At 34.8% G+C, this 24,577-nt stretch overlaps 1 protein-coding gene across 2 annotated transcripts in view; it reads right to left on the bottom strand.

Moving 5' to 3' along the window:
- Positions 1-24,577, bottom strand: part of LOC143255053 (extracellular serine/threonine protein CG31145-like) — a 46,053-nt gene that overhangs the window by 7,690 nt on the left and 13,786 nt on the right. Inside the window, exons 2-6 of one of the 2 annotated variants that reach the window (XM_076510095.1) lie at positions 18,811-19,587; positions 15,817-15,944; positions 13,373-13,451; positions 7,849-7,941; positions 1,917-2,029 (exon numbers count right to left, since the gene is read on the bottom strand). In XM_076510095.1, the coding sequence (XP_076366210.1) occupies positions 1,917-2,029; positions 7,849-7,941; positions 13,373-13,451; positions 15,817-15,940 (409 nt within the window). In that variant the 5' untranslated portion in view covers positions 15,941-15,944; positions 18,811-19,587. Of the gene's footprint in view, positions 1-1,916; positions 2,030-7,848; positions 7,942-13,372; positions 13,452-15,816; positions 15,945-18,810; positions 19,859-24,577 lie in introns of those variants that run through there. The other variant, XM_076510096.1, reaches the window with a different exon arrangement.

Here is a 24,577-nt window from a genome sequence, read left to right as displayed (position 1 = left end):
TGATTGCACAATTATTCTATCGAGAGATTTTCTTGTAAAACCAAACCAAACCGATCAATCATGCTATATGGTCCGATTGAACGACTTGTTGGGATTGCGAATTACTGATTTTTTTCTACAATTATAAATTAATTAAGTGATAATTTTAAAACAAAAATGAATCATTCTTCTTTGAAAGTGTGTCGTTGAAAATAAAACAAACTCACAAGATCTGTAAAACTCATTTTTTAAAGTATGAATCAGTTTAATCACCGTAATAATTAATATGTAACAATCTGTGCTGTGTTTACCACGGCTATCAAGTCTCAGTGTCTTGTATTATACGTTCGCTGATGTACCGTTGTGTCACTATGGAGGGTAACGTACAAACATATTTCACTTTTGGTTTGGTGTTCGGTTATTCCTAGATTTGTTAATCCAGTGTCTCTACACTTGTAACTGTAATTCTACATCGTCACCTGTTGACATTAAATTCCATAAGATTGTCTTTAGCAATAGACGTTTACTAAAATACGTAAAGAAGGGCGATAGGTAATCCATATTTTCATCATAGATTATAGCTTACAGTAGGGGTTGTAAAAAACGGAATATTTGATATTTCGTTTCATTGAGTTTATGGTAATGACGGGCACTCAATAAGTTTCATCAAAACCTTCCTTTATCATCTTAGAATGAAACTGTTTCTTTCACTTGTTCAATCTAGGTTCTAACCAATCATATTCTTCCAGTCTAGGTTCTGACAAATCATATTTTTCCAGCCTAGATTCTGACCAATCATATTTCTCCAGTATTGGTTCTGGCCAATCATATTCTTTAATATCATTTTGCTGACATCGCCATCTAGCAGAGCCTTTGTGATGCAGCAGTAAATGACATTAATCTAATGGATTTATTGTGCTCTTTGTCTTTACAATAAAATTCTTAAAACTTTTTATTTGTCAAATCTTTGAAATTTATTTTATAATCAAACGATGTGTTATCGATTGGGGAAATTTTTGAGATTACGAGGTGAATATGACGAATTTCTGTCGAATATTTGAAACGTTTATGTTTTCAAACGGAAATTTTTAATATAATTCAAGTTATGTCGTATCAGTAACTAGAAGTTAGATAGAAACAAAACAAAACGTTCTATACAGATTAATAGAACACATTAAAACCAGAATTATCAAAATAAAACATTAATTTTTGTTAACTCCATGGGTGACACATCCAGGTCAGGTCATAAGAAAGGGTTATTGTCTGAATGAGTCTGTTTATAAGAAAAGGTTATTGTCTAAATGGGTCTGTTTATAAGAAAAGATTATTGTCTAAATGGGTCAGGTCATAAGAAAGGGTTATTGTCTGAATGGGACTGTTTATAAGAAAGGTTTATTGTCTGAATGGGTGTGTTCATAAGAAAGGGTTATTGTCTGAATGGGTGTGTTTATAAGAAAGGGTTATTGTCTGAATGGGTGTGTTTATAAGAAAGGGTTATTGTTTGAATGGGACTGTTTATAAGAAAGGGTTATTGTCTGAATGGGTCAGGCCATAAGAAAGGATTATTATCTGAATGGGTGTGTTTGTAAGAAAGGGTTACATGTTTCTCATTGTTATTCGTTACAATGTTAAAATTACACAAATAACACTGATGTTAAAACTTTAAAAAGTTATTCGAATCTGTTTTGTAAGTTTTGAAGTGGTCACAGTGAATTATCAGTACGTTGTTATAATAGTTAAATAAATTAAAAATAGCAAAAAACTGATATAAACCAATAACGCGGTTTGTGTTAAAAGTTACCACAACAGGGTAAGTTTTAACCGCCTCTTTAGTGGCTTTTAGAACCAGTAATTCATTATTAATTTAAAAACAAAGAGTTTGGAACATGAAATTAAATCGTTAAGAAAATTTAAAAAATCATGGAGGAAAAACTCACCAGGAGAAACAAAAAAAGTTTTAAGTAGGTCATCATCTGCTAGGGCATAAATCTCTGAAGTTATATTGAGTTTTCTTCCAACTACAGGTGGCGCCCTCCGAAATCCTAATATTCTGTAAAAAGACGAAAAGAGAAGAATAATTATATAAATAATTAAAATATAAGAATAAAAAGAAACTATAAGAACTGTTATATAAGAATAAAGAGAAAATCTCAGACCTATTATATAAGAATAAAGAGCAACTGTCAGAAGTGTTATGTAAGAATAAGGAGAAACTATCACATCTATTATATAAGAATAAAGAAAAACTCTCAGAACTATTATATAAGAATAAAAAGAAACTATCAGAACTATTATATAAGAATAAAGAGACACTCTCAGAACTATCATATAAGAATAAAGAGAAACTATCACAACTGTTATATAAGAATAAAGAGAAAATATCAGAACTATTACATAAGAATAAAAAGAAACTCTCAGGCTTATTGTATAAGAATGAAAAGAAACCCTCAGACCTATTATTTAAGAATAAAGAGAAATTCTCAGACTTATTGTATAAGAATAAAGAGAAACTCTCAGACAAATTATATAAGAATAAAGAAAAACTCTCAGAACTGTTATATAAAAATAAAAATAAAATCTCAGAAATATTATATAAGAATAAAGAGAAATTCTCAGAACTGTTATATCAAAATTAAGAGAAAATTTCTGAACTATTATATTAGAATAAAGAGAAACAATCAGAACTATTATATAAGAAAAAAAGAAACTATCAGAACTATTATATAAGAATGAAGAGAAACTATCAGAACTGTTACATAGGAATAAAGAGAAACTCTCAGAACTATTATATAAGAATAAAGAGAAACTCTCAGAACTATTATATAAGAATAAAAAGAAACCCTCAGACTTATTGAATAAGAATGAAGAGAATCTCTCAGACATGTTATATAAGAATAAAGAGAAATTCTCAGACTTATTGTATAAGAATAAAGAGAACCTCTTAGAACTATTATTTAAGAATAAAAAGAAACTCTCAGACTTATTGTATAAGAATAAAGAGAAACTCTTAGAACTATTATTTAAGAATAAAAAGAAACTCTCAGACTCATTGCATAAGAATAAAGAGAAACTCTCAGAACTATTATATAAGAAAAAAGAAACTATCAGAACTATTATATAAGAATAAAGAGAAACTTTCAGAACTATTATATAAGAATAAAGAGAAAATCTCAGAAATATTTTAGAAGAATTAAGAGAAAATCTCAGAAATATTTTAGAAGAATTAAGAGAAACTCCCAGAATTGTTATATGAAAAAAAAAATTGAACTATTATATAAGAATAAAGAGAAACTCTCAAACTTATTGCGTAAGAATAAAGAGAACCTCTCAGACTTATTGCATAACAATAAAAAGAAATTCTCAGACTTATTGTATAAGAATAAAGAGAAACTCTCAGACCTCTTATATAAGAATAAAGAGAAACTCTCAGACCTATTATATAAGAATAAAGAGAAACTCTCAGACTTATTGTATAAGAAGAAAAAGAAACTCGCAGTCATATTATATAAGAATAAAGATAAACTCTCAGACTTATTGTATAAGAATAAAGAGAAACTCAGCACTATTATTTTAGAATAAAGAGAAACTATCAGAATTTTTATATAAAAATAAAGAAAAAATCTCAGACCTATTACATAAGAATAAAGAGAAACTCTCAGAACTATTATATAAGAATAAAGAGAAACTATCAGAAGTATTATATAAGAATAAAGAGAAACCCTCCGAACTATTATATAAGAATAAAAAGAAACTCTCAGGCTTATTGTATAAGAATAAAAGGAAACCCTTAAACTTATTGAATAAGAATAAAGAGAAACTCTCAGACCTATTATATAAGAATGAAGAGAAATATTGAGACCTATTGTTAAAGAATAAAGAGACACTTTTAGAACTATTATATAAGAATACACAGAAACTCTCAGAATTATTATATAAGAATAAAGAGAAACTCACAGAATTATTGTATAAGAATAAAGAGAAACTCTCAGAACTATTAAATAAGAATAAAGAGAAACTATAAGAACTATTATATAAGAATAAAGAAAACTCTCAGAACTATTATATAAGAATAAAGAGAAAATCTCAGACCTATTATATAAGAATAAAGAGAAACTATTAGAACTATTATATAAGAATAAAGAGCAAATCTCAGACTTATTGTATAAGAATAAAGAGAAACTCTCTGACCTATTATATAAAAATAAAGAGAAACTCTCAGACTTATTGTATAAGAATAAAGAGAAACTCTCAGACCTTTTTTATAAGAATAAAGAGAAACTCTCAGACCTATCATATAAGAAAAAAGAAAAACTCTCAGACTTATTGTATAAGAATAAAAGGAAACTCTCAGAACTGTTATATAAAAATAAAGAGAATATTACTGACTAATGATATAAGAAGAAAAAGAAACTATCAGAACTATTATATAAAAATAAAGAGAAACTCTCAGAACTATTATATAAGAATAAAGAGAAACTATCAGAACTGTTATATATGAATAAAAAGAAAATCTCTGACCTATTATATAAGAATAAAGAGAAACTCTCAGAAATATTATGTAAGAATAAACAGAAACTATCAGAACTATTATATAAGAATAAAGAGAAACTGTGAGAACAATTATATAAGAATAAAGTAAAACGATGAGAAATATTACATAAAAGTAAAAATAAACTCTCAGGCTTATTGTATAAGAATAAAAAGAAACCCTCAGACTTATTGAATAAGAATAAAGAGAAACTCTCAGACCTATTATATAAGACTAAAGAGAAACTATTAGAACTATTGTATAAGAACAAAGAAAAACTCACAGACATATTATATAAGAATAAAAAGAAAATCTCAGACTTATTGTATAAGAATAAAGAGAAACTCTCAAACCTATTATATAAGAATAAAGAGAAATTCTCAGACTCATTGCATAAAAATAAAGAGAAACTCTCTGACATATTATATAAAAATAAAGAGAAAATCTCTGACCTATTATATTAGAATAAAGAGAAACTCTCCGTTCTATTATATAAGAATAAAAAGAATATCTCAGAGCTATTATATAAGAATAAAGAGAAACTATCAGAACTGTTACATAAGAATAAATAGAAACTCTCCGACCTGTTATAGAAGAATAAAGAGAAATTCTCAGAACTATTATATAAGAATAGAGAGAAACTATCAAAACAATTATATAAGAATAAAGAGAAACTATCAGAACTATTACATAAGAATAAAAAGAAACTCTCAGGCTTATCGTATAAGAAGAAAACGAAACCCTCAGACTTATTGTATAGGAATAAAGGGAAACTCTCAGACCTATTATATAAGAATAGAGAGAAACTATCAGAACTATTATATAAGAATAAAGAGAAAATCTCAGACTTATTGTATAGCAATAAAGAGAAACTCTCAGTTCTATTATATAAAAATATAGAGAAACTCTCAGACATACTATGTAATAATAAAGAGAAATTCTCAGACTTATTGTATAAGAATAAGGAGAAATTCTCAGACTTATTGTATAAGAATAAGGAGAAACTCTCAGACTTTTTATATAAGAATAAAGAGAAACTCTCAGACCTATTATATAAGAATAAAGAGAAACTCTCAACCTATTATATAAGAATAAAGAGAAACTTTCAGACTTCTTGTATAAGAATAAAAAGAAACACTCAGAGTTATTGCATAAGAATAAACAGAAACTATCAGAACTATTATATAAGAATAAAGATAAACTCTCTGACTTATTGTATAAGAATAAAGAGAAACTCTTGGAATTATTATTTAAGAATAAAGAGAAACTCTTAGAACTATTATTTAAGAATAAAGAGTAAGTCTCAGACTTATTGTATAAGAATAAAGAGAAACTCTTAGAACTGTTATATAAAAATAAAGAGAAAATTTCTGATTTATTATATAAGTATAAAGAGAAACTTTCAGACCTGTTATATAAGAATAATGAGAAACTCTCAGAACTATTATATAAGAATAATGAGGAACTCTCAGAACTATTATATAAGAATAAAGAAAAAATCTTAGAAATATTATATAAGAATAAAGAGAAACTCTCAGAACTGTTATATAAGAATAAAGAGAAAATCTCAGAACTATTTTATAAGAATAAAGAGAAACTCTCGGTGATATTATATAAGAATAAAGAGAAACTCTCAGAACTGTTATATAAGAATAAAGAGAAAATCTCAGAACTATTTTATAAGAATAAAGAGAAACTCTCGGTGATATTCTATAAGAATAAAGATAAACTCTCAGAACTGTTATATAAGAATGAAGAGAAACTCTGCAACCTATTATATAAAAATAAAGGGAAACTATAAGAACTATTATATAAGAATAAATAGAAACTCTCCGTCATAGTTTATAAGAATAAAGAGAAACTTTCAGACTTATTATATAAGAATAAAGGGAAACTATAAGAACTATTATATAAGAATAAAGAGAAACTCTCAGAACTATTAAGTAAGAATAAAAAGAAAATCCCAGAACTATTATATTGTTTAATTTTTAGTAACCAACAATATATACTATTCAAAAAAAGAAACGCAAAAGGCAAAATATGAAACAAATTGTTAACAAGGTTATTCCAGGTAGTCCTGTATGACATGTGTGATACTTTGCACATTCACTGCTGAACATCCGAAGTCTGCGAAGGCGAAGTCCGCGCTCACTAGTGATGTTTATCGTCACTCAACGTCAATAACGAGTATGCCCCCCGTGAGCATCAATAACTGCTTGGCATCTCCTGTTCATGAAAACGATGAGATGACGAATCACATTTTGTGGAATGGCTGTCCATTCAGCCTGCAAAGCTGCTGCAAGCTGAGGTAGAGTCTGCGATTGAGGTTGTCGCCGTCGCAGACGTTGGTCCAACTCGTCCCAAAGATGTTCGATGGGGTTTAAATGTGGTGATCTTGAGGGTCAGGGAAGAACGTTGATGTTGTGGTGTCTCAAGAAGACATTGGTGAGTCGGGCTGTGTGAGGACGGGCGTTGTCATGTTGGAAAACGTCGTTGACGTTCACCATGATGGGTTGCACATGGGGCCTAAGAATCTCGTAGACAGTTGCGTACGGAAATCCTACGCAGCCCTGGTATGGTTGAGGCAGTAGACGTTGCAGTGGTTGTCCTATCCCTAAGATGACGTAACCGGATGTAGCGATTTTGTGTGGACGTGGTCACACGAGGTCTGCCAGATCGTGGACGGTCACGAGTTGATCCATGTTGTTGGTGACGATTCCATAGCCTTGTGATGGTGCTTGGGTGAATATTCACAGCCCTGGCAACATCTGATCGAGATTCGCCTGCTTCTAAGTGACCAATGGCGTTGTTGCATTGTGCTTCAGTCAGTCTTGGCGTAACTGTATTGCGTGTCGGTGGCTAAACACTGAGCTATGGAAACCGAGAACCCGTCAGTTTTATAGGAATTTTGCACATGTTGCACTTGCAGAACGATCAGATCTCTCAAACAAATTTATTGGACACGTATGCGTTTTGGCGAAAAATCCGATGTTTTCCTCCGTTTTTAATGTGCACAACTTTTATTGTCATTTTGGTCTGACAATCAGTGCCTTAACACGTGTAACATCACATACTCTGAGCTTGTAACGTTATTACATATATCTCTCTTTAAAATAACAAAAATATCCCTTTTGCGTTTCTTGTTTTGAAGAGTATATTACTATTACAGAGAAAAACAAACTTCTCTATTTATTTGTTTCATTTACTTCGATGGAACTAAAATAAAAATCTACTGAAATTTTTTATTTAGATTTGTTAACAGACAGAAGTTATATCTAACATTTACGCTGCAATAAAATTAAAATTGTGGTAGAATTTGTAATAAGAATCTAAAGGTTTACCTGTCAAGATGAAATACAGCAATTTCACTATTATGTCTTTCAAAGTCTGTAAAATAGAAATGATTTGGATCCGTCTCTCGATCTCTAGGAAATCTATTGAAATAAACACATGGTAACAAATCTATGTTGTAGACACGTGTTAACTTTATATATTGAAATAAGCACATGGTAACAAAATCTGTGTATGTAAACAACTGTTAATGAAATGTGTTCAAACAAACATATGACAACAATATCTATGGATATAAAAACAATATAGAATCATAAATATAACTTAAATATTTTAACAGACACATGACTTTCCAATCTCTAAGAAATAAAAGACAGTCAAGAGTCTGTTGGTAGTGTTTTAATAAGAAAAGCTAGAAATATGGTTCATGTTTGCAATTATATAAAGTCGAACTTTTATAAACATAATATTTTACTACTCATATGTAGTTTGGTTTGTTTGTTTTGGAATTTCGCACAAAGCTACTCGAGGGCTATCTGTGCTAGCCGTCCCTAATTTAGCAGTGTAAGACTAGAGGGAAGGCAGCTAGTCATCACCACCCACCGCCAACTCTTGGGCTACTCTTTTGCCAACGAATAGTGGGATTGACCGTCACATTATACACCCCCACGGCTGGGAGGGCGAGCATGTTTAGCGCGACGCGGGTGCGAACCCCGGATTACGAGTCGCACGCCTTACACGCTTGGCCATGCCAGGCCAGTGTAGTTTGGTAGAAAAGACATTGCACTTGATATACATTTTTTAAAGCCTACCATTTGTAGTTATCCTGACACTTGGCGAGTAAATAATTAACTAATAGTAAAACTAATTATCCTGACAGTGGGCGAGTAGTTCAGAAACTAAGAGTAAAACTAATTATCCTGACAGTGAGCGAGTAGTTAAGACTTCAGTAAAACTAATTATCCTGACACTGGGCGAGTAGTTAAGACTACAGTGAAACTAATTATCCTGACAGTGGGCGAGCAGTTAAAACTACAGTAAAACTAATTATCCTGACAGTGGACGAGTACGTTTCTGTGCTTTTTTCATCCTGTTTTCTTTACGCTATGCTGTTATCTCTTCTTAATATAAATGAATAAAACGTTATTTATAAACATTATGTAATCTATTGTAGTTTATAAACATTATGTAATCTATTGTAGTTTATAAACATTGTTTAATCTATTGTAGTTTATAAACATTGTTTAATCTATTGTTATTTAATACAGATTTCTGATGCTTTCGCTCATAACGTTTGCAAAATCGTTTTCGTATGATTAGCGCTTTATAAACCAGTCGTTATGTAAACACAGTGTTAGCGCTCTATATACTAATCGTCATGTGTACAAATGAATTCAAGTTGTTATGTTTCAAATTCTCTACTCTTGAAAAGCACAATGTGATTTAACTAATACCCTATGACTGTTGAAATGACGACAAATAAGCATATGTAAACTTCAGGGTATAACAGTTACATCAAGGTGCATTATAAATAATGCACTCTTTCAAGCACGCAAAACTTTCAGAAACGACACTTAGTAGACTTCGACAAGTCACTAGAACTTTGAAAGTTGGTGGCGCCAAGGAGGCGCTTGGGGGGCTTGAGCCCACCCAAATGAGCCAAGTCCCCCTCAGCCCCCAATATTGTTACCTACATATATTCATAAAATATGGAAAACATAATTGTAGTTATTGCTTTACAATTAACACCAAAGAGACATAGATCTGTAGAACTCAACGTCTTCATTAAGACGGAAGTACGTGTCATGCGTCCCATAGCAAGGTACTGAATGCACTGAAACTCATGTGCTGTATTATCGCTCCCTGTGTAATGCCATTCTATCTTGAGCTTTGACGAAGATTAGACAACCACGTTTATTTTAAGTTACAACACATCATCAGGGATTTTGCTTGAACGCCTTAAACGTATGATCATCGAGCTGCTGACCATGATGTACAGCTAACGATCGGCCCAGTCCGATCGAGATCCAGATGCCAGCCACACTTCCCCCGCTCACTCCCATTAGCTGCCTACAGTTTTATAACATGCCCTATTAAAGCTGTGTTTGTGTTCCCTAATTAGCCCTGTAATTTTACATTATCACTACCCTATAATTAAGTACTTGTGTTATATGGTTAAAGACAAACACTTTCTCTAACAGTATTTCACGGATATGTTCTGGATTTTCATGTGCTATTAATATAATTTGGTGATTTCAATGCCAGAGAGCAGTTGTTCGTAATGTTGAACTATGTTTAGTTGTTATTTGTTCCTTATTCATGAAACGACTCTGCATCTTTTTTCTGAGATTTCGATGTGTAAAATGAATATCCTTTGTAAGCCCTAATGCCAATATAAGGAGAGAAATTCCCATTCGTTTCATATAAACTAACACAACTTGGAAGTAAGAAGTGGGAATAGCAGTCAGCCGGCTCGGGGTTCACTTTGACGTTCGCGCGCTCTGTATAAAAGGGAGTTATGTTTGTTCACGCGGCTCTCGCTCTCCTTGGTACTCGGCCTCACACTGAAACACACACTCAGTTTGGATTAATAAAAGGAAATCAAAATCAGCGACTCGTTTTCAAACAAGGACACCAACACACAAGACAAGAGCCAGACATCACCCACCAAAACATAAACCGGTCATACTACACATAGGGTTGATTATGCAACACTACCTGCTACCCAAGAAGAGGCAGCGAGACCACAGAAAACAGCGGCCAGTCAAGGTCATTCAACAAAAATTGGCGTGATCACCACTCGTGGTTGGAGTACTCTGTGACCCAAGATGCTGCATTCTGCTTCGCATGTCGTCTTTTCCGTCACACACACTTCAGTAAAACTGAGAAGTCCTTCACCCATGAAGGCTTCCGGAACTGAAAGAAGGCGACTACATCACTGAAGTCCCATGATAACTCTGCAGGACACAAGATTGCCAGGCAAGCTTGGGCAGAGTTTAAATTGCAGAAAACAAAGGTTGCAAGGATCCAACATGCTCTCGATACAAGCCATGCTAAAACTGTGGAGGAAAACCAACAATCCATTAGAGCCGTGATAGATGCACTGCTCTACATGCCTGTCAGAATGAAGCCCAGAGAGGTCACAGGGAAGATAGTCAGTCAGATAACAGGAGTAATTTCCTGGAACTTCTTGACATGATTTCCAGATATGATGAAATCATGAAGAAGAAGCTGAGTGGTCCTGACAATGCCAAGTACATGCACCATGATATCCAAAACGAACTGCTTGACATCATAGCTGGAATGATCAGCATAGATATCAGCAAAGAGGTCATGGAAGCTGAGCATTTTGCTCTAATGGTGGATGAAACACAGGATGTGAGCAAACACGAACAGCTGTCCATTGTGGTAAGGTACTTCCACCAACAGAGCCTTCACGAGGAGTTCCTGGACTTCACAGCTGCTGAGGGTCTGGATGTAGATTCATTGCTGAAGAAAATCATGGAGACTCTGGCTAAATGTGGTATTGACCATAATGCCTGCATTGGCCAGTGCTATGACGGAGCTGCAGTCATGTCAGGGCACATCAGTGGCATACAGGAGAGGTTTAGGAGAGAGGTATCTTAGGCTGTGTATGTTCACTGCTATGCACACAGACTCAACCTTGTGCTACTTGATTGTGTTGAAGTGACTGTCAGACACAAGATGGGCCTTCCAACTTGGTGCTTGTTTGGCTGTAAAAAGAACCCTCCCTGCCATTGTGACAACCTTAAAGCGTCTTGTGGAGGGGGACAATGTCCACAGAGCCACTGAATCAAAGGGCCTGTGCATCCTCCTAGATCAGCAGTTCGTAACCAGTCTAGTGGCCATAGAAAACCTACTGCTGATGACAAAACAGCTATCACACCACATCCAGTCACCTGAGCTGCAGCTGGCCTCTGCTGAGGACCTAGTACAACCTGTCATCTCTGGTCTCTCAGAAATGAGAACTGAATCAGCATTGAAAGGCTTGGAAGAGTCTGCTGAGGATATATGTAAGAAAGTGGGAATACGCACTGAGATGGTGCGTCAAGGTGGACAGCAATCTGCCCCTAGATACCTGGACGAATTCATAATCACATCTGGTACTGGCGAAAGAGATGAACCAACACCAGATGTCAGGAGACACACCTTCTATGTTATCATAGACAGGATGCTCAACGAGCTGAATAGGGGATTCTCCTCTGATGCCTGCAGTGTTCTGATGGGTGCAACTGCATTGAACCCCAAACACTCCACATTTCTGGACAAGCAAGCAGTCTTAGGAATGGCAGCAAACTATGATGTGGCAGAGGATGATATCGCAGTGGAGATCCACTAGTTGAACCGGCTAATTGCCAGGAAGAAAGACAAGGGGTAGGAAGTATCCACATCATTGGAGCTTGCAACCATGCTGGAGCCATACAAGGATGCCTTCATGGATCTCCACAAACTTGTATGCATCGCTGGGACCTAGCCTGTCACTTCAGCTGCCTGTAAGAGAAGTTTCTCATGTCTGAAGCTTCTCAAGACATACTTGCGCAACAGCAGTAGTGACAACCGCACCAGCAACCTTGCTGTCATATCAGCAAACTCCAGGAGGGCAAAACAACTCAATATTGATACTGTTATAGACACATTTGCTGTCAATCACCATAACAGGCGCATTGTTTTGAAGTAATATTGACTATAAACACAACATGACGAAAGATAGTTAGCCTGATAGTGACCTTACTTTTCCTCAGAGTATATTAACTTCACATGGGATAATTCGTTTCTGCTATGTAAACTATGTCTTTATGTTATATTTCTTTTGATTTGTAGCTTTACTCTTAATGGTATATTAAATGTTCAATCTAAGCTAATCTTGATTTTCTTTATTATTATGTATTACCTTGGGTTGAATTTATGTGAGCTTCCTCTTTTACATATACACATATTTTCATAAACAGATTATTTTTAATTTGTAATAATGAATTATTAATCAGAATATGAGTTTCGAATGAAAACTGCATTGAAAACGCAGTTCAAAATAACACACCTTCCTGAAATGTACCTTGGTATTTACATTGTTATAATTTACCATGTATACTTCATATTGATGGCATTTTGGGAAGTCTCTCCACAGTTTACCTCAGCACCCCCAACGAAAATATCCTGGTGCACCACCGTTTGGAAGATCTCTGAAATGTTGGCGAATTACAGTCTCTTAATTGAGAAGACGTAATTAATAGTTAGGTCTGAGACAGGTATTGTTTAAGAACTTGTAGCCGCGTACTAGAACTTCATAAAGTGCTCATAGCTGCTTGTACGTGTATTATCCACATATATATATCATATATCGTTTGAGCCAAACAGATTAGCATAACACATGTAAGTAAACTGCAGGTGTAGGAAGAAGTATTAGGAGATTACGATATTGATAGGTTGGAAATCACACCTATATAATAGGATTTTTAAATAATAACAGCTAGCCCCATTGGCTTGAATAACGTTTTCAAGTTCTAACAACTAACTTCATTAGCTTAAATAACGTTTCAAATGTTAATAACTAACCTCATTGGCTTAAATATCGCTTCTTCTCCGTTGTCGTATTCTATCACCAGTTTCAACTGGGTCCCGCCTTCTTTCTGTCCTGGAATAAACAAATAAATTGAAAAGAAGTTTATTGTATAGAGAGTCTGGGGTGGAGGATAGCTTATACTATTTATTCAATATCCATGTTTTAAACATGATGTTCGAATTAAAAGATCCCTATAGAATAGTCTAAAACTACAGACTGGTCATGGTTCCTGTACGATAGATGAACTCTGACCTCGAAAATATTCCTCGTAAATGACCAAACCATTGTTTTTGTTTTATTACACAGAGAGTTTATGTGTTACTTAGAACCATGACAAATGCTGACTGACTATTGAGACGCAATAACAAAGAATGTTTCACAGTCCACTTGTGGTTTTATATGAAAGTGTCTTTAGGTTTAATAACGTTCACGTGGTAGGATGTAACATTCACATGGTGGGATGAGGTAGTGGGTTCTTGTAGGATGTAACATTCACGTGGTAGGATGAGGTAGTGGGTTCTTGTAGGATGTAACATTCACATGGTGGGATGAGGTAGTGGGTTCTTGTAGGATGTAACATTCACATGGTGGTATGAGGTAGGGGGTTCTTGTAGGATGTAACATTCACACGGTGGTATGAGGTAGGGGGTTCTTGTAGGATGTAACATTCACATGGTGGTATGAGGTAGGGGGTTCTTGTAGGAAGTAACATTCTCATGGTGGTATGAGGTAGTGGGTTCTTGTAGGATGGTGGTATGAGGTAGTGGGTTCTTGTAGGATGTAACATTCACATGGTGGTATGAGGTAGGGGGTTCTTGTAGGATGTAACATTCACACGGTGGAGTGAGGTAGCGGGTTCTTGTAGGATGTAACATTCACACGGTGGGATGAGGTAATGGGTTCTGGTTAGATTAACACACACATGGTGGGATGGTGAAACGGTTTTTGTAGGATGTAAGACTATAGTCTGTGATTCATGGCTGAAATACAAACCGTACTAACCATATTTCGAAAATCTTTGTCATCTCTAGATAACTCAGTTCGTTCCTATCTCCGATTGATACTACAGAAAAACCAGTTTTCACGAAGATGTGTAAGTGTATGTATGCTTTCAGAAAAATTAAATATTTTTCTTCACAGTCTTATTACAACAAGCAGAGCCGATATATCCGATGAAGTGCTCAAGTAAAGAAATGATTGATTTTCACTACTCTAGAACATGACTGGTTAGATTTAAACTTTCTTTTTCGTAAAAAAACTTAAGACGACAATTATGAACCAGGCCGACAGGTATTTTCAACACGAAGACTTGTTTGTTTGTTTGTTTTTGAATTTCGCGCAAAGCGACAAGAGGGCTATCTGCGCTAACCGTCCTTAATATAGCAGTGTAAGACTAGAGGGAAGGCAGCTAGTCATCACCACCAATTCTTGGCCTACTCTTTTACCAACGAGTAGTGGGATTGACCATAATATTATAACGCCTTTACGGCTGAAAGGGCGAGCACGATTTGTGTGATAGGAACTCGAACCAGCGATTCTAAGATTGCCCTAACCACCTGGCCATGTCAAGGAATCCGGTTATGTTTGTTTGTAGGTAAGCAGAAAGCTACACATTCTGTTATTTGTGCTTTGCTAACTACGGCTATCGAAACCAGATTTCTACCGTTGTAGATCCATAGACGTGCCGCTGAGCCACTGAAGGGGTCATCACATTTCGAACAGGTAAACACAAAAATTAAGAAAAAAATGTATTGAATTGGTGTTAAACTGCTATCAATAATTACATCTCTAATTACAACTACTGTTATAATGAGTTACGTAGTTAGCTCACACATATTATTAAAACTAGCGATAACAATGTTACTCACAAACCAGTTATCAAAATGTAACACTAAATGTACAGACATTGGTAAACATTAGCATGATAGTTGTGTTACGCCAGGTGCGTGATTTATAATTCATACTTACTGATATGATAGTCATGACGCGCCACTCCGATAATAAATAAACATATTGACTTACTAATTCTGTCACGCCACGCGTGTCATCTGTGACACGTACAGAAATACCATTCCTCTCACGCCTCGCGCGTCATCTGTGACACATACTGACATAGTACTCCTGTTACACCAGCGCGTCATTTATAACACGTTTTTTGGTATACTAGTCGTGCTTCGCCACTTTTAAAATTTACAACACATACTTATTGAGATTTCTATTCATATAAAGTCACGCAGTCGTGTCACTTACATATTGTAAAGATGATACTGACATGAAATAGAGACACGGGGGTCATGTCACGTACATATTGTACAGATGATACTGACATGAAATAGAGGCACGGGGGTCATGTCACGTACATATTGTACAGATGATACTGACATGAAATAGAGACAAGGGGGTCATGTCACGTACATATTGTACAGGTGATACTTACTAACATGAACTATCGGTAGAGTGGCCATCTCGTGCAATAACTCGTCCACTACATTGTCTTCTTCTTTATACAATTCATTCTGGCTGATGCTGAGATGAAACATTTCCCAGCTGGTAGCATTCATCCAGCTGTTAAGAAAAATTAAGCTGTTAAGCTGTTAAGCTGTTTTTTGAAAACAGCGGTTAGTTGTTTAAATTTAACATAAAGCATTAAAACAGGAATTATTTTTTGAATATCTGGATATCTGTTCTTTTGTTACAAATGTTTATTCACGTAAAATATAATAATATAAAGTCATATTACTAAAAACTGTCTGATATATTATATTGTTTGTCTCCTGCTGTTTGTAACTCATATAACTGAATTTAGATAAATATTGCAAAACGTAATCGATGCTATAAATAACTGTTTCACATGTGCCCACGAACTGAATACCAACCGTTCGCGATTTTAGAGAAACACGTAAGTATTTCGTCACTATAAACGTGTCACGTGAATATCGTACGGAAGATATCGAACTTTTGATGTTTAGCGATTATTTTCAGAAACCGAACCGTGGCCCCCCGCTAGTACAGCGGTATGTCTCCGGATTTACCACGCTAAAATCAGGAGTTCGATTCCTCTCGGTGGGCTCAGCAAATAGCCCAAGAATGGCCAAGCGCGTTAAAGCGTGCGACTCGTAATCTGAGGGTCGCGGGTTCGCATCCGCGTCGCGCCAAACATGCTCGCCCTACCAGCCGTGGGGGCGTTATAATGTGACGGTCAATCCCACTATTCGTTGGTAAAAGAGTAGCCCAAGAGGTGGCGGTGGGTGGTGATGACTAGCTGCCTTCCCTCTAGTGTTACACTGCTAAATTAGGGATGGCTAGCACAGATAGCCCTCGAGTAGCTTTGTGTGAAATTCCAAAACAAACAAAACCGAACCGTGACGTAACATATTGCGCATTGGCCCCAGCTATAAACGTGTTTGACAAGCTGACACTAACGGAGTGACCGAAACACGAAACTACGTATTTGTTGTATCAACTGCAGGTTAGCCGGTACTTTAACATAAAACAGTAACTATAAATCAAAATTTTACGTGATTATAAATTTAAAATGTCTAAATAACAATACATATAAATGAAATCACGCATTTCCCATTTGATTGTTTGTTTGTTTTTGAATTTCGCGCAAAGCTACACGAGGGCTATCTGCGCTAGCCGTCCCTAATTTAGCATTGTAAGACTAGAGGGAAGGCAGCTAGTATTCACCATCCATCGCCAACTCTTGGGCTACCCTTTTACCAACGAATAGTGGTATTGACGGTACATTTTAACGCCCCCACGGCTAAAAGGGCGAGCATGTTTGGTGCGACAGGGATGCGAACCCGTTTCCCATTTGAAATACGCATCTTTAAGTACAGCAGTACTGATGATACAGTATTTTGGGCCCGGGTTGCGGCTTAGAACCCCGTCACACCAAACATATTCGCCCTTTCAACCGTGGGAGCGTTATAATGTGACGGTCAATCCTACTGTTCGTTAGTAAAGAGTAGCCCAACGGTTGGCGGTGGGTGGTGAAGACTAGCTGCTTTCCTTCTAGTCTTACACTGCTAAATTAGGGACGGCTAGCGCAGATAGTCCTCATGTATCTTTGTGCTAAATTCAAAACAAACAAATTCTTTTTTTTTGTGCTTGACTGATTTATTACTAGGGGTCCAGTAATATATCAAGCCACGAGAAACTTCGCGCGTAAGTGGTTTAGAAAACGTGTGTTTAAAAAACAGACGGACACTTAATCAATAATTCTTGGATTCATGTAATGTTTTCCTAACGTATCATAACTGTCAACGAGCCGAAGTGTTCCTTTTAACAGCACACTAGGTGGCGATAAAATCATCAGTATAAATATTTTACATTTTATTTTGACTTACTCCATGTCCAAGCCAAGACATTTTCAGTACGAGAGAATTTTGGCACAATGCCAACTTTTCTTTTACGGTTGTTACTGTGCCCGGTTATATGTTTAATAAACGTGTTTTAACCATGCAACCATAAGTTAGAACGAGTTACGTTTTAACACATTAATATTTTATTAAAACATTGGGTTTTGGTGGGCAAAAGTATTGGAATTTTATGGTTTTCAGAAAAGATGCCGTTTTAGCGTTTCTTATAAGGGCACCGCTTTAATCACACTTCTTTAAATTTAGAATACTGCTGTGAAAAGGGCGTCTGGTTAAGAATGTGTTAAAATGCTGTTGTGAAAAAGGCGTTGTTGGTTTAACCTGTGTTAAATAACGATGTGAGAAGGATGTTCTAGTTTTAATGTTGTCAGAATTCTGCTCTGAGAAGGTCTTCATAGATTTGACCTGCGTTCGGGAAGTGTGAGAAAAGCGTTCTGTGTTAACCCTGTGTTAAAATAGTGTGGTGAGAAGGGTGTACTTGATTTAACCTGTGTTAGAAAACTGGTTTGAGAATTGGTGCACATGGTTTAACCTGTCAGAATAATGCAGTAAAAAGGGTGTTCTGGGCTTTTATCAGCATGACTTGAGTTGTTCTGTGTGGGAGATGTTTATTGGTTCGTGTAAATTAAATACAGGGTGGCTTTGTGATGGGACGTCAGAAATCGACTTTGACAACTGTTGAGTGAAAGACAGTCTTTCGTTCTGATTTCTCTAAGTTTTAATTTATTCTTCGTGTATGATGCGTCACGAAGCAACTGTCTCCATATGGAATCTCTCACGCACACTCTCTGAGACGTTAATACATAGGAATGTTGAAGTGTTTCTACGAACATCCATAACACGTGTCATACACGTGCTTTCAAGAGATGACGGAGGTGTGAGCTAAAAGTTTGTTCTTGAGAAAAACAAAATAACAACAACAAAATAATCAGAGCCGTTATGTCGCGGCAGAAAAGTTTAAAATTATATTCGAATGTTTCGAAGAATTAACAATTATGCAAGTTACATATGATGGAAGGTAAACTGAAAGGAAAAATGACTAGCCTTACTTGGGTGTGACACTTAGCAGCTCCGACAAGGTAGGGTTGAATGTCTGCTGGCGACTCCGTCTTCTGGTCCAACCTAATGCCGGGGGAGTTCCGAACACTAATCTCGTTAGATCCTGAAAACGACGTAACTCGAGTTCCTGATCCTCTGATCGCACATTGTCGTTTCTAGTTGCTTCCCCGTTCTCTATGGAGCTCCAGGAAGTGGCGACTGCCTCCCACGAAATCTTCGGATCTCCATCCCTGTTCAGAAATCGCCTGCGAGGGATGTTTTGTGTTCTATCATAAAGTTCTAGCGGAGAAACACGAAGCAAGTCGACAGTTGAGGTGAAGTTAGGGTCTCTCGAGTAAGGGTCTATAAAGAGTACCAACGTCCCAACGAAGCAGGCCAGGATCACTACCCTATCATACGTTGCTTTAACTTCATTTTCCGCAAACACAACTTCGTAGTCACCAATGGCAACAACTGCTAAAAATCTCCAAGGTTTTCTAAAGGAACCAGGCTGTCAGTGTACACTTGTTATCAAAGTGTATTATGCAGTTAAGGAGAGTTGCTACCGCAGTGAAGTCAGTGCAGGTAGAGAATTGACTCTATCTAGAGAATTAGTAAGTCTCTGAAAGCCGAACCGTCAATCATTCTCGCGTGCTCGTTGCCATAGAAACAGATATCTACCTCATGCTGACATCATCACCTGCATCAAAATCACTCGTTCGCGTAAATCTCAGATACATTCTCAGACTTACTGATTCAAATAATTTCTCCCTCAACAGAGAAGTACTCTATCCGTTGGAAAGAAAGCAAATGGTTAGTGTTAATACATTAACCTGAGTTATCAGGGTTAGAGTTTTATACCCTTAATCTACATTAGCCTTGTAAACATACAGACATATACAGTAATTGTTTAAGTTGTAAACATACAGATATATACAATAATTGTTTAAGTTGTAAACATACAGACGTATACAATAATTGTTTAAGTTGTAAACATACAGACATATACAATAATTGTTTAAGTTGTAAACATACAGACATATACAATAATTGTTTAAGTTGTAAACATACAGACATATACAATAATTGTTTACGTTGTAAACATACAAATAATTGTTTAAGTTGTAAACATACAGACATATACAATAATTGTTTAAGTTGTAAACAGACACACATATACAATAATTGTTTAAGTTGTAAACATACAGACATATACAATAATTGTTTAAGTTGTAAACATACAGACATATACAATAATTGTTTAAGTTGTAAACATACAGACGTATACAATAATTGTTTAAGTTGTGAAAACATACGTATACACTAATTGTTTAAGTTGTAAACACACAGAAATATACAATAATTGTTTAAGTTCTAAACATACAGACATATACAATAATTGTTTAAGTGAATTCTTTTCCTCTCTTTTCAGCATACAATAAAAAGAAACCTTTCAATTCACACGGACTTTTTAACTGTAATAAACATTATGTATGGTATAAACATTACAATATCTTAGATTTAAAGGTATTATGCTTATTTTAATTGCTCATAACAAGATGACATGATATAATAAGTACTAGATGATGTCTTAAACATAATTTGTGTTATTCTAGTGTTAGTATGAATCAGTAAGTGTTAATGCATAATATTATAGGAATACGAAAGCAGTATTAACATCCAATATTGTATAGAGATGTTATAACAATGTTAACGTCCGAAACTGCATAGACATGCCATAACAATAATCAGTGATGTCGAGAAACCCATTTGTTGAGAAATTTATATGCAAAAACGGCTCGTTTGGGTTGAGAAAATATTTTACGTAGAAGAGCGAACAACGTTTCGACCTTCTTCGGTCATCGTCAAGTTCACAAAGAAAGAGGTAACTGACCGGAAGCTGACCACATGTTTGAAAGGGGTTGTGTAACTGAGTGTCGGAATGTAGAGGGCGGTGTTAGATGTTTGAATATATAATTTTATTATTATTTTATTATATTAATATAGATATAAAGGCGTTCCTTTATATTGGTTTATTTTTGGTTTAAGTTGTTGTATAAGTAAGGCTTCTTTAATTTTGCGTTTGTTTATGTTTGTTTCTTTATTTAGTATTTGAGTGTTTTCTATGGTTATGTTGTGTTTATTTGACTTGCAGTGTTCGAAAACGTGTGAAGGAGACTTTTTATGTTCTTTGAATCTGGTTTCCTTTTTCTACTTGTTTCTCAATATAGAAGTCGTGGCAGTTATCACATTGTATTTTATAATGTTGGTGTGGTGTTTGTCAGTGTAGTTTTTACATAGTATAGACCTCAGTTTTGTGCCTGGTTTTTGAATAAATTTGGTATTACCTGGAATGTCATATTTTGTTACTAATTTTTGCCAAATGTTGGTTATTTGTTTGCTGATGTCAGGAATATATGGTATACAGTAGTATATGGTTTCGTGATTTTTTGATTCGTGAGATATATTTACTTTAGTTGGTTGATTTTGCTTTCTGTCTAGGTGTGTGCGTATAATGTTTTCTACGGTTTGTGGGGGAAACTTATTGATGTTGATGAAGTAATGTTTTATTTTGTCTAATTCATCGTTAATTTTATCTGGTAAGCATAGTTTTATGGCTGTGTTTATTTGGTTTCTTAGTATGTTGAGTTTTTGTTTTGTTTCATGTGCTGAGTCCCAAGGAATGTATAGTCCAGTATGGGTGGTTTTTTAGTGGATTTCTGTTTTTGAATCGTGTGTCAGTTCTTGTAATTTTGAGGTGAAGAAATGATATTTGATTGCTTTCTTCCTCTTCACATGTGAAGTTAATGTTGGGATGTATAGAGTTAATGTGATTGAAAAAATTAAGTACGTGTTCTGTAGATTTGAATCCCGTAACCGTGTCATCTACATATCTGTACCAGTATAGTGGTGGATGTAATGCTGTGTTAATTGTTTGTGTTTCAACTTGTGTCATAAAAATATTGGCTAGAACTGGTGATACTGGGTTGCCCATGCTTAGGCCATTTGTTTGTATATAGTTTTGGTTGTTGAACATGAAGTTTGTCTTTATCGTGGTGAATTCTATGAGGGTTGCTAACTGGTTACTGGGAATTTCTATAGTTGGGTTAGGGTCTCGGATATAGAGTTCTGAGGCTATCTTGCAAGCTTCAGTGGTTGGAACTTCTGTAAAGAGGGATATAACATTGAAACTGGCCATTAAGGCTTTATGATTAAGTTGATTTAGAGTAGACTTGAAATTAAAAGTCTTTGATGAATGAGCTAGCTGATGTTACATATTTGGAGAATGCCCACGTTATGTATTTACCAAGATTGTAATTAAACGATTTATATGTGGACGTTATTGGTCGTAATGGACAATCTGGTTTATGAGGTTTGGGGATGCCGTATATTTGTGGTGTGTGTGAGTCGGTTTTACGTGGGTAGGAATAAAGTGTTTGTGAAATTGTGTTGGCTATTTTCATTTGTAGTAGTAATTTGTTCAGTTGCGTCTCGTGTGTCTTTGTTGGATTTGTGTGTATTGGTTTAAATTTGTTCGTGTCTGATAGGATGTTATTCATTTTTTGGATGTATTCATTCGTGTTCATTATGACTATAGCGTTAACTTTATCTGCTTTTAGAATTTTTATGTTTTTGTCTTGTTTTAGGTTTTTAATGGAATTAATGTCTCCTTTTGTAAGGTTGTTTTTTAATTTTCTGTTTTGTGAAATTATGTTGATGGTTTTGTGAGAAAATTCTTTGAAAAAATCGTTTAAGATGTTGTTTTTAGGTGTTTCTGGAAAATATAAATTTGTAATTTTACCTGGGAAGTTTGGCTGTTGGATGTCAATAAAATTATCTAAGTTGTCTTCTTTCTGTTGGTTGTTTTTTATTGTTTCCTTGTTGTTGTTTTCTGTAGAAAGTATCACAAGTCTCCTGGCTAGGTCTTCAAAACATGTTTTGATTTCTATGGTTGGAATGCACCTAGGTGCTATTGCGAAGTTGAGTCCTTTGTTAAGTAGATGTATCTCGTCTGTGTTTAATTGTCGGTCGGATCTGTTAATTATGAGGTTAGTCAACGGTTTGTCGTTTTGGTGTCTTTTCTGTTGTTTGCATCTTAGTTTTTCTAGTTTTTTGTTGTGGCAGATCTTTTTGTCTCTGTCGTTCTTAGTATTGATTTGGTTTATGTTTCGTTGTATAAGTCCGTAAATCTCTGGTTTAATGCAGCATGCCAGTTGATGGTCTAGGTTCATTTTTTGTTTTTGTAAGTAATGGAGTTCTTTGTATTTTGTGTTCAACATGGCTTTAAGTAGTTAATTTTTGGGAAATTTTGAATAATGTTTGTGTATGTATTAATATATAATAAAATTATATATCAAACATCTAACACCGCCCTCTACATTCCGACACTCAGTTACACAACCCCTTTCAAACATGTGGTCAGCTTCCGGTCAGTTACCTCTTTCTTTGTGAACTTGACGATGACCGAAGAAGGTCGAAACGTTGTTCGCTCTTCTATGTAAAATATTTTCTCAACCCAAACGAGCCGTTTTTGCATATAAAAATACCATAACAATGTAACCATCCAATATTGTATAGAGATACCACAACAATGTTAACATCCTATATTTTATAGAGATACCACAACAATGTTAACATCCTATATTGTATAGAAATACCACAACAATGTTAACATCCTATATTGTACAGAAATACCACAACAATGTTATATCCAATACTGTATAGACATACTATAACAATATTAACATCCGATATTGTATAGAGATATCACAAGAATGTTGCAATCCAATAGGAGATAGTGGATTATTTATCGGATAGAAGTTAGTGGACTATTTATCAAATAGAAGATACTTGACTGTTTATCAGATAAAAGATAGCGGACTGTTTATCAGATAGAAGATGGTGGACTGTTTATTAGGTAGAAGATAGTGGACAGTTTATCTGAAGAATATAGTGAACTGTTTATCAGATAGAAGATAGTGGACTGTTTATCAAAAAAAGATAGTGAACTGTTTATCTGAGAGAAAATAGTGGACTGTTTATCGGATAGAAGAGAGTGTACAGTTTATCGCATAGATTGTTATGAACTTGGTGCACTATATTCTTATATAATATAATGTTCTGTGAATGTCATGGACTTTGTGTACTATGTTTTTACACGATATAACATTCTGCAAATGTTATGGACCTGATGTACTTATTTCTCATATAATATAATGTTCTGTAAATGATATGGACTTGGTGTATTATGTTTTTATATAATATAATGTTATGTGAATGTTATGACTTGGCATACTATGATTTTATGTAATATAATGTTCTGTGAATGTTATGACTTGGCGTACTATGATTTTATGTAATATAATGTTCTGTGAATGTTATGACTTGGCGTACTATGATTTTATGTAATATAATGTTCTATGAATGTTATGACTTGGTGTAATATGATTTTATGTAATATAATTTTCTGTGAATGTTATGACTTGGCGTACTATGATTTTATGTAATATAATGTCTTATGAAATAAACAAACGACTTATCCGTTCTTACTAAAAGTTACCACGTGTCCTGCTAATGAAATAAACAAACAACTTATCCTTTCTTACTAAAAGGTACCACGTGTCCTACTAATGAAGTAAACAAACAACTTATTTGTTGTTTTTAAAAGTTACCACGGGTCCTACTAATGAAGTAAACAAACAACTTATTTGTTGTTTTTAAAAGTTACCACGTGTCCTACTAATGAAGTAAACAAACAACTTATTTGTTGTTTCTAAA

The sequence above is a fragment of the Tachypleus tridentatus genome, chromosome 7, assembly GCF_004210375.1.
Source record: "Tachypleus tridentatus isolate NWPU-2018 chromosome 7, ASM421037v1, whole genome shotgun sequence".
Taxonomy (NCBI): Eukaryota; Metazoa; Arthropoda; class Merostomata; order Xiphosura; family Limulidae; genus Tachypleus; species Tachypleus tridentatus.
Note: the sequence above shows the minus strand (reverse complement) of the source record. Positions and strands in the feature narration are given on the sequence as shown.